The 14,120-nt window shown below is 39.4% G+C and overlaps 1 protein-coding gene across 2 annotated transcripts in view; it reads left to right on the top strand.

The window, feature by feature from the left end:
• The window catches only part of ZDHHC9 (zDHHC palmitoyltransferase 9), a 34,519-nt gene that overhangs the window by 7,806 nt on the left and 12,593 nt on the right, over positions 1–14,120 (top strand). For both annotated transcript variants that reach the window (XM_026018112.2, XM_026018113.2), the window contains 2 exons: positions 4,912–5,072; positions 10,159–10,317. In XM_026018112.2, coding sequence (XP_025873897.1) covers positions 4,912–5,072; positions 10,159–10,317 — 320 coding nt within the window. The remainder of the gene's footprint in view (positions 1–4,911; positions 5,073–10,158; positions 10,318–14,120) is intronic.

Below are 14,120 nucleotides of genomic sequence, written 5' to 3'. Positions count from 1 at the left end.
TAATTTAGTATAGTGATATATTTTAGGAAAAGTGAACCCAAAGAACAGGGATGTCCCCCAGCATGCTGACATCAGTTGAGATGTTTATCGAGGGAGAGAAGAGACCTCCTAAATCTTCTTCCTCAGAGATGCCTGAGCTGGTATTGTGTTTAAGAACAAAAGAGGCACCTTATGCCTTTTGCAATAGCAAGAAGCTAGTGAATTCAGGATAATTAGGGGGATATTTCTGGAATGGAGTGATGAGAAGGCAAGAACCTTATAATGATGATTAGATAAGGCCAGTTAATGGAAGGCCTTAGAATACTGGCCTGTGGGGTTTGGGGATTCATATAATAAGCAGCAGGGATTTGTTCTAAGTTTTTGAGCAGGAGTACATTATAACTGAAATTTGTTATTTGTTATACTTGAAATTTGTTGTTTTTGTTATAATTGAAAGTGAAATTTGCTATTATCACTGTGATTTAGCAACTACCTAACAAGTTTGCCTGGATAGAGATTTTGGCCCTCCTCAGTGAGAGGATGGCTCATTGCCTCATAATTGAAAATGTCCCTGTTTGGTTAATTTTCCCCATTACTACTGGAGCAAAATAGGCTTATGCATCTTCCTCTGACCTTCACATAGCAGTCAATCTGGAGGCTGATTTTAAATTATGTTTTTAGTGTTCAAGGAAACTTTTTCCCTATCAGCAGACCCTTGAGTGTCATCAGAAGACCCTTGAGCCAGCCTTATAGGTGATTCTACATGTTTACTATGCTTTAAAGGTAGGTAGTATGTAAGAGAACAGAAAACTGTCCATATGAGTGAAGACTTATAGTAAAGGCTTATTACTATTATGTGGGACAAGGGCCATCGTGGGGCTCTAACCTTGGGCCCTTTCTGTTGTTCCAAGCACAGCTTTTTCTTTTTCTTTTTTTTTTAATTAATTTTTATTGGTGTTCAATTTACCAACATACAGAAAAACACCCAGTGCTCATCCCGTCAAGTGTCCACCTCAGTGCCCGTCACCCATTCCCCTCCAACACCCGCCCTCCTCCCCTTCCACCACCCCTAGTTCGTTTCCCCGAGTTAGGAGTCTTTATGTTCTGTCTCCCTTCCTGATATTTCCCAACATTTCTTTTCCCTTCCTTTATATTCCCTTTCACTATTATTCATATTCCCCAAATGAATGAGAACATAGCCACCCTTAACAGCTGCCGTAGGAGCAGTTTAAGCAGCCATCAGTTTCCCAAGAGAGCTCTTCTCTGACCACTTATAGTCCTTAGGGTCTGAATCACCCTCCTAACACTTGATTATTGGTCTTATCTTATTCTCTAGCTGTTTCATATGTTAGTTATGTTTTCCCAACAAAATTAACTCCTATTTTCTCTTGTTCTTCATTTGTTAGACCCACAGCACTTGTTGGCTGATTGATTGCACTGAGCTATTAGGGAGACTTAGAGGTAGAGTATTTTAAAGAACACCAATCTGTTCTCCTAGTCTGTGAGGCAGAGCCCTGCTATGGAATCTGTCTGGTTTCTTACTAGCTCTACTCATGAATCTCTTTTGAGTTTTTTTCATCTCAATTGAAGTCTGTGTCATTATCATTGTCCCTCCAATGAACTAGCATGCTAGGGTTGGGGGATGGGACATGACACACCAGCCCAGCCTGGCACTGCTGGTTACTGCTAGACAGTACCACCATGTGGCCCATGGGACATGTGGAAGTCCAGTCATGTTACCCAGCTATGGAGCCTGAGGCCAATCAAGAAGTTGGTAGAAGGTGGCTTAAAATGATATCTCTTCAGGTGGCATAAATGAATACTTAGTGGGGACATGGTTGAGTTTAAAAAATTCAAAAGGGAGAAAAGCAACTTCTAAACCTTCTGGAAGGGGGAAAGCCTCTTGGCACCTTTAAGACAAAAGAGAGTTCTGTTTTAAGAAGTGTATAGATATAATTATTCCAAGAAGTGATATAAATGGAAAATGCTAGGGAATTTCAAAAACAGTTAGCTTATATTCATGGATGACATATCCAGTCTTCCACTAAGATGAATTCGTGATTTAGGATACTCCTGACTTTTCAGGTTGGTATTGGGAATTGCCACCAAATCTTCATGTACCCTATTCCTGTCAGAGACAGATCTCTAGCTTACTGCAGTTATCAGATTAACCTAAGGGGGTATTTTTTACCATAACTATTAAAGACAGACACTATAGGTTGTAGTTAACAACAGTCTTAGCCACTGGCTCTCTAAGTTTCCTCTTACTTGGAGTGGAAAGGCCTGCTGGTCCCACATCTGCCTTCCCAGCCACACCCACTCACTAGTGACAACTGGCTGCCAATAGCCTCATCTCTGGAGAACAATACAATGGGCCTATTGTGTACTTGTTGACATACAGAATGGATTGTTTTAGCAGGTGCAGAAGATAGTCCGTGTGGAGATTACAGAGACCTTTATCCTTGATGGTGTAGCGTAATTCAAATCTAAGTTGTGCTTTGTCTGGTTAACAAGCAGGTGTTGGAATGGGACTTGGTTAATCTCGGATCCTTCATGCATGGGGGCAACATTGATATTGTGTGTGTGTGTGTGTGTGTGTGTGTGTGTGTGTGTGTATGAGAGAAAGAGAGAGAGAAAAAGAGAGAGAGTTCTATTTTCTCTATATCTTTTTCCTGTAATAAAACAATTTAAAATCCCTTTGGTGGCAAATCAGATAGTTTTGATTTTTCTAAGTCCATTTGTTGGAGACTGTACCCCCAGAGCAATTTGAGTCCTAGAGAAATTATTTGTTTTCAAGAGTGATCTTAGAAATGGGCAGTGACTAGAAAGATGGCTGTTTTCTGTTAGTGTGGTAACTTTACTTGGCTTGTTCATGAAACAGAGTCTTGTGTTTCTCCTGTGTCCTTTGGGTCCCTGATAGGCAGAGGTGACTTTTGTTTCCAAATTCACTTCTTGATTAACTATGCTACTGAAGGTGAAACAGTGGGAAAGAGGGGGTTCCACAAGTTAGTGAAATTCAAGGGCCCTAATTACCCTGTATTTAGATTCTTTAGTTCTTCAAAATTTACCCCCTACCCTTAGCTTTTAGGGGAAGGAAGTAAATCATATAAAATAAGGCTATGACCAAAGATTTTGTTAAAAACAAACAAGCAGGCAAGCAAACAAAAAGCCACAAAAATCATTTTGCAGGTTCACTACATATGTTCACCTTCAGGACAAACTGCTCAGCCTAATATAATAGTTGGTTCGCACTGGCCCCTGCAGTCATGTGTGTGTCAGGGAGGCAGAGGGAAGATCTCATATGTATTGTTTCAAAACTACAGCGAATGTACAACATGGGGTTAAATGTTTGCTCTGAGTGGACAGCAGCTTGCTTAATCCCCATGTGGATGAGGTAAGCGTTTTTTCCTTAGCTTACTTTCTCTGCTCTCCCTCTGGCCCTTGCTCATCCACTTATAGTCTGCCTCCAAGAGAAGATCTCTGTATTGAAGGAAAAAGTGTGCCTCAGGAGGAAGAGAATAAAAATAGGTCAGTGATAACTCTCATCACATATTCCTATTTATTTGGTTTGAAATTCAGTTTAATGCAACAAGTATTTGTTGATAGCTTCTTTGTCCCCATACTTGTATTAAGCTCTGGGAGATAGAGAACCATGATGGTGATATTAATAGCTGACATTTACTTAACGTTTACTATGTGTCAGGTGCAGTTCTAAGCATTTCATTTATATTCATGCATTTGATCTACACAATGACCCTATGTAGTACTATTATTATCCTCATTTCACAGCTAAGGAGACTGAAGTTAATTATGTCACCCAACTAGGAACTGGTGGAGCCAGAATTCAATCCCAAACATCCCCACTCCAAAAAGACAAGGTTCTTGCTCTCATGAAGTCCAGCTGGGGAGATGAGGTCAACATAGTGAAAAACAGCTAGGAAATAATGCGAGGCTCTGGCAGTGAGGACGACGCTAGAGAAGGGAGAGATTAGTGCACCTTAGGAAAGGCCTATCAGAGGAGGCAAGATTTCTCTAAATCCCAGATTCTTCATCTATCAAATGGGTCTAATAGACTCTACCTCATAGAGTTAGTGTGAGAATTGAATGAGGTAATGCATATAAAAGGCTTAGTGCAATGCCTGGCATATGCCAAGTGCTCAGTAAGTTGTGATATTGACAGTGATGGTGTTGATGTCTCTGGGACCTGAAAGATGAGTAGAGCTGAGATATCCAGAGAGGAAGGGGAGTGGCCTTCCAGGTGAATTATGAGGAAAGAGGGGGAGCAAACATGTTGGGAATGGGTGCCAAGGAGATACAATTTTCTTATTCTCTTGCCAAAGGTCACTAAGCACCTACTAGCAGAGCTGATCAAGGAGAGAAGAAGGTGGATGTTGCAAAGACAGTCAGCAGCCCTGAAGCTTTCACTGGCCTTGAAGCATGCCAGATGTACCCTCTGCCTGATGCTGGGACCCCGCTTCATGGATCGTACTCATTTTTCTTCCTCCTCCTTGAGCTCAGGCCTAATGCCTGATGAGAGGTCATGAAAAGCTCTAGACATTCTCAGAGTGAGAGCAGCCTGTGGTACTTACCAGTCCAGGCCCAGTTGCTTCCCTGACCTTAGTAAGTGTGAGCCTTTCCCAAGGCACAGAGGAAATGTGGTTCTCAGCAGGCTGAGACTTGCTGATAAGGGTAAGTCCCTTGAGACTGTCTTCTCTAGGTTATAGGTGGCATTGATCAAGTAAGTGTTGAGCTCCTACTATGTGCAGAGCCATATATTAGGAGTTATGGGTAATTCAAGAGAAGAAAAAAACATAGGCCCTTCCCTCAAGGTCATGCTGATTTTATTGTGAAGACAAGATCGACACGCTGGTAACAGTTTGAGGTATAGCTAATGTAGGTATAGCTAAATGTTCAATTGCCTGCTTTCTTCAGATGTCGATACCTGGCTGTCCAGCTGTCTCCTGCCATCCCTGTGTTTGCTGCCATGCTTTTCCTTTTCTCCATGGCTACACTGTTGAGGACCAGCTTCAGTGACCCAGGAGTGATCCCTCGGGCCCTCCCAGATGAAGCGGCTTTCATAGAAATGGAGATAGGTGAGTTTTCTAACCAGCTGGTGAGATGCTGTGCAGTGAGTGACTTTAATCACTAAGGGAATGGAATCATAATGGTAATTGCAGATTAAGAATCATTTTTAGTATTTTTCCTGCAAGATCCTGAATCTGAGATCATGACCACCCTATGATTTTGGTAAGGCAGATTTAGCAAGACTTGAAAGCTATATGCTTCATTCTTCCTTGTGTTGGGTTGTGTTTCAGGAGGGGTTTGTTACTAAAGTCCTGCTGTACTGTTCCCAAGAGGATGGGCTTTTTTACTTTTGGGGGGTCATGAACTCATTTGATTTTTTAAATGAAAGCTTTAAGCCTTCTTTTCATAAAAATATTCTTATATATTTGCATATACATATAGTTTTGGTGATTTCAGGAATTCATAGATCTTTTGAAGCACATTCATAGGCCCCACCAAGAATTCCTGATTTAAGGCAATACACAAGGTAAGAGGAGACAGCTGTGGTGCCAGGAACCACTGGGAATTCTAGGAAGGTAAAAGAAGGTAAAGGAAGCAGTTACAGGCTCATTACAGTGCAGTTTTCAGCTCAGGGTAGGTCTCCTTGGGATAGAGATGAAGTGCTACACTAGCCAGAAGCCAGGATGGCTCCACAAATTGAAGCAGAAGATCCTAAGGGCTAGAGGCTAAAGGAGGGAATATCCTAGGAGCTCGCACTGGAAAAAAAGGCCATGATACTAGTACTAGGAGGAACTAGGAGCTCCCCAGACCAACAGCAGTGCCTGCCTAAATTGTTTGCAAGTCCAGTACCCAAGTAGCTTGAATCAGCATCGAATCCAGATAGAGTAGAAGAACGGGACCCAGAACTTGTAAGACTAGAAGGTATGCCCATGGACCACCAATCTATGGTTAGCCTTTAGATTGTTAGGGTGTTTGTTTGATTTTTTATTTTAATATTATTTTATTTAACTAGAAACACACAAACATATTAGAGTTATAATAGATATTACATTACATTTATATTTTTGAGAGAATTTACATGTGTATAATATTATCTGCCTAAGAAAATACTATGTCTTTATTTTCTGATTGAATTTTATGCCCTTGAATAACATTTTTATAGTTTTAAAATCTAGTTTCTGTATTTCTCATATTGAGCGTATTCCTTTTTTAAAAAGATTTTATTATTTATTCATGAGAGAGACAGAGAGAGGCAGAGGCACAGGCAGAGGGAGAAGCAGGCTCTATGCAGGGAGCCCAACGTGGGACTTGATCCCGGGTCTCCAGGATCAGCCCTGGGCTGAAGACAGTGCTAAACTGCTGAGCCACCCAGGCTGCCCGAGTTTATTCCTTTTTTTTTTTTTTAAGATTTTATTATTACTTATTTATTCATGAGAAACAGAGAGACAGAGAGGTAGAGACACAAACAGAGGGAGAAACAGGCTCCATGCAGGGAGCCTGACATGGGACTCGATCCTGGGTCTCCAGGATCATGCCCTGGGCTGAAGGCGGTGCTAAACCGCTGAGCTACCCAGGCTGCCCTCGAGTTTATTCCTAATGTTTATATGCATGCTATCATCAATGAAATATTTTCTCCTATTTCCATTTGATGTTTTTTCCTCCAGTTTTATCAAGATATAATTGACACAACATTGTGTAAGTTTACAGTGTTGATTTGATACTCTTTTAGAGGGGTTTGAAAGCTTCCAATCTTTTGTATTTCTTTTGTTTATTTTAGCTGCATTTCCTTCTAGCTTCTTTTTTTTAAGATTTTATTTATTTATTCATGAGAGACAGAGAGAGAGAGAGAGGCAGAGACACAGGCAGAGGAAGAAACAGGCTCCATGCAGGAAGCCCGATGTGGGACTTGATCTCGGGACTCCAGGATCACGCCCTGAGCCAAAGGCAGATGCTCAACCGCTGAGCCACCCAGGTGTCCTTCCCTCTAGCTTCTTAGTGAATTTCTTTTTGAAGAATTCCAGACTGTTTTAGTTGAGCTAAGCGGACACAGGTTTGTGCACATCTGAGCTTAGGGATGGGGTGAAAGTGGAAATAGTGGGGAGAAGGCAGAGGCTGGGTGTCTTGGTACAGCTGGAGTTCAGGGGAGACCTGGTAAAGCTGGAGTAGTTAGGAGCAAGATAGGAGGGAGAGTTGTGTGTGCCATCTTTTTTCCATCTGGATGATTCTTTTATCATCCTCTTTCCATTCACATATAGAGAAACTGGTCTTTTGCATCTCACAGCAGGTGTTAGCAAGGTCAATTCTGTTTTGCTGGATCACTGGGCCTGGAGCCCAGGCTTGAGCTGTCACATTGTTGTGACCTCTCCTTTTAGTATGTTTCTCTCCATAGACGAATGCATTTTTGCATTCATTCATATGTTTATGTTAATGAGTTGTTGTCAACTTACGTTCATCCCAGTTCTGGGTATGCTCTGTGCCTGGGGGCTGAGGGGCAGAAGATGACATTGTGATTCCCTTGAATCATAGCGCCTCATGGGGAGGATGAACCATGAACCCTGTCTCACAGGTGTCTTCATGTAAAGCACATGCAAAGGAATATTAAGGTGGCATCATGGTACTTATATCATTCTCTAATGAATAGCTATCCCCATTCTTTTAAAACTTGGTGACGCACTGTTATTGTTTGATTTCACAGCATCCACCCCACTCTGCAAAAAAAGGAAAAAAGTTCCATATGGCAGATATTTTTAAAATCAAAGTGAATTGAAAAATTATTCTGTTTTTAGAATTATCCTGCATATCTAGGGTGCAACGAGACAGGCATTCTCATATGCTGCAGATGGATGGGCGTGCAAATTGATACTGTCTGGGAAGCATTTTGGCAATAAGCAATATGGGCTTTAAGGATTCATACCCTTTGACCCAGTAATTCCACTTCACTTAGAGTTTATTTAAGGGAAATAATCAGTTATACAAATTACTGTAGAAGGATTTTCAGTACATCATTTTTTTCTTTTTTAATATGGGCTGGCTATTTTTATGCTGGCAACTTCATATATTACTGCTCAGACTTCAACATGCTTTCCTTTTTTTCCTTTATGTTTTAGAAATTAATTTTAATGCATGTTTATATTCTTTTTTTAAGATTTTATTTATTAGAGAGAGAGAGTGAGTGAGTGCGGGGAGGGGCCGAAGGAGAGGGAGAGAATCTCAAGCAGACTCTGCGGTGAGTCCATAGCTGGACTCAGGTCTCAATCTCACCACCCTGAGGTCACTACCTGGGCTGAGACTAAGAGTTAGTTGCTCAACTGACTGACCCACCCAGGTGCCCCAATACATGTATACATTCTTGAGGAGGGGAGGTGGGAATTGTGATTGGAGTGGTGATCAAAGGGGATTTAAACTTTACCTGTAATATTTTAAGTTTTTTCATGCAACATCATTTAAATGTAAAAACCCAGAGGCCACTTAAATGTCCTACAATATAGAATGGTTAAATAAATTACAGTATATGCATATGATAGAATATTATATTGCCGAATATTAATGTTTTCAGAAGAGTAATTAACAACCCTGGAAAAGTTCACCATATAATGATAAGTGAAAAATACAGAATACAAATTTGTACTTATAATGTGATCTCTAATTTTTAAAAGTCTTGAATGTTTATTTATTTGTTAAGGAAATACACCAAAATGCATGGATATCCCTGAGTTGAGAGACTGTCAATGATTTTTATTTTTTCTTATATGTATTTTCTATTTTTTCCAAGCTTGTTACAATAAGCATGCATTAATCTTATTTTTAAATAATTGTTTTTCTGATTCTAAGTATTATCAGTCTTTTTTCATGCATATTTTTATTTTTGCAAGATAATATCCTTTTATGCATGTTGCTTTCTTTTTTTTTAATTTTTTTTAAATTTTTATTTATCTATGATAGTCACACAGAGAGAGAGAGAGAGAGAGGCAGAGACACAGGCAGAGGGAGAAGCAGGCTCCATGCACCGGGAGCCCGACGTGGGATTCGATCCCGGGTCTCCAGGATCGCGCCCTGGGCCAAAGGCAGGCGCCAAACCGCTGTGCCACCCAGGGATCCCTGCATGTTGCTTTCTAATGCATATTTTCATTTTGCAACGTATTGTGAATATTGTCCTGTATCTTCATTCACTTGTCTATATCATTTTAAATGGTTGCATAATATTCCATCCTATGCAAGTATCATAATTTATTTAACCAACCTTCTATTGTGACACTGAGGTTATTTTCAAGTTTTCACTATTAAAAGAGACTCTGTGGCAAATGGCCTTGCATCAACATCTTTTGTATATCTCATTGTAATTTTGTTAAATTCTTAGAAATAGAATTGCTGGGTTAAAAAATATATGCCTTTAAACTTTTGGAAGCCACTGCTTTTATTGCTTACTGATAGTGTATAAAAATACCTTCTCCTCATCCTTGCCAACACTGGGTATTTTTACTCTTTTTAATATTTGTTAATATAGTAGGAGGTAACAGTGTCTTTGTGTTGATTTTTATATCTTTGATTGTTAATGGATTTATTAACTTATTTATTTATAAAGGTTTTATTTATTTATTTATTTATTTATTTATTTATTTGAGAGAGAGAGTGAGCAGGAGCCGGGTAGGGGGCAGAGAGAGAGGGAGATGCAGACTCCCCACTGAGCAGGGAACCTAACATAGGGCTCAATCCTAGGACCCCAGAATCATGACCCCAGCTGAAAGCAGATGCTTAACTGACTGAGCCACTCAGGCACCCCTGATTGTTAGTGAATTTAAATGTTTTCATTTCAAAAAAAATGTTTTCATTTCATATATTTTTTTAGCCATTTCAGTTTCTCTTATGAATATTTTTCTTTGTAATCTGCCAAAAAACATGAAGAAACCCCTTTTCACATGTGCATAAAAGAATTGTATAGCATTTAGTGGAATTTCATTTTTTTTTTTTGGAATTTCATTTTTTACTGATGTATCAACTCTCTGATGTTGAGAGTGTCCTTAGATAGTGTTAGTCTGGAGAAGACATTGTGCCTAGGGAACTGGTGATTACTCTCACTAGTTTTAGAGAAGTGTTAAGACTTTAGGGCTCAAATAATGGCTGGCAGTGAAATTAACTGTTTTTACTGATCTACAGAAGCTACCAATGGTGCAGTGCCCCAGGGCCAGCGACCACCTCCTCGTATCAAGAATTTCCAGATCAACAACCAGATTGTGAAGCTGAAATACTGTTATACATGCAAGATCTTCCGGCCTCCCCGGGCCTCCCATTGCAGCATCTGTGACAACTGTGTGGGTGAGTAAAGCCAAAGTGGCTTTGTCTGGTGGGAAGGCTGAGTTGAAGGAGGAGAGGGTTAGGGTTATTATTCCAGGGAAAAATCAGTAGGAGTGGGAAGATAGACTTATAGGAAATAAGCTAGAATTAGATAGGAAACTTTAGATAGGAAACATGCTTCTGAACAACTGTAGATCAACTGTACTTCTGGAGATCGAATCATAATTTAAATATCCTTTAGTCTAAAATTTATATTAAAAAACCTTTTTGGAAATGGATGAGTAGACTTTACCTGTTTTTCCAATCTGGATCTGTTTCAAGTGGAGCCCACCTTATTAGGTAGGGGGAAGAGAACCCTAGTCCACTGGAGGGCAGCAGCGGGGAAGGAAGGGATATGTAAGAAGTAGTGTTTCCAAGAAGAAAGTTGCTAGCATTTACTGAGTTCCTGCTATATACCAGGCACTGTGCTAAGTGCTTTCCCTTTCTCTCATTTAAGACTCATAAGAACCCCATGAGGTAGGTATTATCCTCTTTTTACAGGTGAGGAAATAAGTGAAGAACCTTTGTGCAGGTTCATGTAATTAATATGAGATGAAACTAGAGCAGGTCTGGTTCCAACACTGTCCTTTCATCTTTCTCTGCTGATGCTGCAAGGGTGGCTGGTGTGCATAATACATGGGCCTATGGTTCTATCTCCATATATGTGGCTTGGTTGTAATCACTGCCTAGTATGTGCTGAGCCCTGAGAAAGATCAGAAACAGGCAGGAAATATGTCTATGGATAGGCATATATGTGCAACTCCTTATATTACCAGTAAACATACTTCTTTTTAAAAGGATTTTATCTTTTTATTTGAAAGAGAGAGAGAGAGAGCATGAGCACACATGCATGCCGGGGGCAGGGGAGAGGAGGAAAGAGGGGGAAGGAGAGGGACAAACAGATTCTGCACTGAGCATGGAGCCTGAGGTGGGCCTCGATCCCAGGACCCCGAGTCAAACACTTAACTGACTGAGCCACCCAGGCACCCCAAGCAAACTTTTAGCACTCTTTGTATATGCCATGGAACATGCCTGACTGAGAACATTGCTCACTTCTTATTAGCCAATTCTTTAGGCAAAGGTCAGGAAGGTAAAACTTACTTTATATGGTAAAAATCTGTATATAGATAGGATTTTTATAAATTAAAACTCATTTTAAATTAGCTGGGAAACTCAGTATTTCAAAAAGGTCTGATGTGAAGCTTTTCATAAAGAATTCCCTCTCCTTAAAAAAAAAAAAAAGAATTCCCTCTCCTTATTAATATTCTTAAATATAAAGAACTCATTCAAATTGATTTTTAAAAAGAAACACTGGGCAGCCTGGGTGGCTCAGTGGTTTGGTACTGCCTTCGGCCCAGGCCGTGATCCTGGGAACCCAGAATCGAGTCCTGCATCGGGCTCCCTGCATCGGGCTCCCTGCATGGAGCCTGCTTCTCCCTCTGCCTGTGTCTCTGCGCCTTTCTCTCTCTGTCTGTCATGAATAAATAAATAAAATCTTAAAAAAAAAAGAAACACTAACATTCCAGGAGAAATATGGACAGTTCGTAAATGGGATATGTTATTAACTAATTAACATGAAAAAGGTTCATCCTTACTATAAATCAGAGAAATAAAAATTAAAACAAGATCTTTTAAAATCCAGAACATTAGCAAATAAAACCTGATCATGCTTACACTCCCTGACAGGAGTGTAAATTGGAACAAACTTTTCGGAAGACAACCTAGTAGATTCATAAAAGCTTTATTTTTTTAAAAAATTATTTATTTATTTATTCATGAGAGATACAGAGAGGCAGAGACATAGGCAGAGGAGAAGCAGGCTCCCTGTGGGGAGCCTGATGCAGGACTTGATCCCAGGATCCTGGGATCACGACCTGAGCCAAAGGCAGATGCTCAAGCACTGATCCATCCAGGAGCCCCTATTAAAAGCATTAAAACATGTAAACCCTTGGATGCAAGTGATCCCCTTTCTAGGGATCTGTGCTAAGAAAATAATCAGGGATCCTGTAAAAGATTTAGGTATGGAAATATTTACTTCAGGATTGTTATAATGTGGAAAAATTGGATAAACCTAATTGTCCATCCATAGATAAGTGGTCAAATAAATTGTGGGACATTCATGCAATAGATTTATGGGAAAAGCTCATATAAGAAAGCTAAATGAAATAAAATAGGAGATAGTCTACATTTATAATGTGATCTCCAGTTACACATTTGAAAAACAATATAAGTATATGCAAAGATATATGCAGGAAAATATGCCAGAAAATATACCAGTAGCTTATTATCTATGGATTGTAGAATTACAAATGATTTTGTTTCCTTCATTTTTGTTTTGTTCTTTGTTTTTTTTTTCAAGTTTTCTGTGATGAGCATATATTAATTGTATTGTATTATCAGAAAAAGTATGATTTAAAATATATTAGGGGCGACTGGGTGGCTCAGTCAGTTAAGCATCTGACTCTTGATTTTGGCTCAGGTCATGATCTCAGGCTTGTGAGATGGAGCATCGAGTCTACTGGAGATTCTCTCTCTCCCTCTCCCTCGGCCCCTCCTCCCACTCATGCTTTCTCTCTCACTCAAATAAATAAATAAAATCTTAATAAAATAAAAATGGTAAAAATATATCTGTATAAATCTATAGGTTCCAGTGTTTTTCTATGGCAGGTTTGCTTAAAGTGAGGCCATATCTGTAATTCTTGATCCAGATATTACCTTAATCACTTGAGCAGGTTTTCTCTACATCTTCTTTTCCTTTGCTGAAAAGATATATTGTAGCCCTTTAGCCAAGAGATGTACCATTCTTACAGTCTTATTAATTTTGTCTAGTATGTAGCTTTTTTATTCATTAAAATAATACATGTTCATTGTAGAAAATATGGGAGGTACAGAAAGTATAAATAAAACTTAAACCCAAATTTCCTCTCCATTTTGCTGTATCTCCTTCCAGTGTCACTTGTTTGTGAAATTAGATAGAGTTTTCATCCTGCCTTTGTCACTTAACATATCCTGAGCATTTTTCTACATCTTAAATATGTTTTGAATGTATTATTTTCTAGTTTATTTAATTACATATTATTTGCTATTCCATTTTATTCATTATCATTACACTGCAATAAAAATGATTAAATTTAAGGATGTAGAGAAATTGGAACCTTCATATACTGCTGGTGGGGATAAAAAAATGGGATAGCCACTGTGGAAAACAGTTTGGCCATTCCTCAAAAAGTTAAACATGGAATTATCATTTACCCAGCAATTTCACTCCTGGGTGTGTATGTATATATGTGTGTGTGTGCATGTGTGTGTGTGTGTGTGTGTGTATATACCTAAATTAGCTTGCTTAGGATACCATAACAAAATATCATAGACTGGGTAGCTTAAACAACAGAAATTTATTTTTTAACAGTTCTGGAGGTTAGAAGTCCAACATCAGGTTACTGGCAGGATTGATTTCTGGTGAGGTCTCTGTCTCTGGCTTGCAGATGGCCACCTTCTTGCTGTGTTCATATGGCCTCTTTTCTGTGCTCATGCACTCCTGATGTCTCATATTGTTCCTATAATGATACCAATCTGACATGATTAGGGCCCTACCCTTAAGACATTTACCTCCTTAGAAGCCTTGTTCCCGAATACAATCACATTAGGGGTTAAGGCTTTAACATAGGAATTTTGAGGGGGACACAATTCTGTCCATAACAATACCAAAAATATTTGAAAATAGATAAACATTTTTGTACATCAGTGTGCATGGCAGTATTGTTTACAGTAACCAAAAGGTGGAA

Source organism: Vulpes vulpes, chromosome X (assembly GCF_048418805.1).
Source record: "Vulpes vulpes isolate BD-2025 chromosome X, VulVul3, whole genome shotgun sequence".
NCBI lineage: Eukaryota > Metazoa > Chordata > Mammalia > Carnivora > Canidae > Vulpes > Vulpes vulpes.
This window is presented reverse-complemented; position numbering and strand designations above follow the sequence as displayed.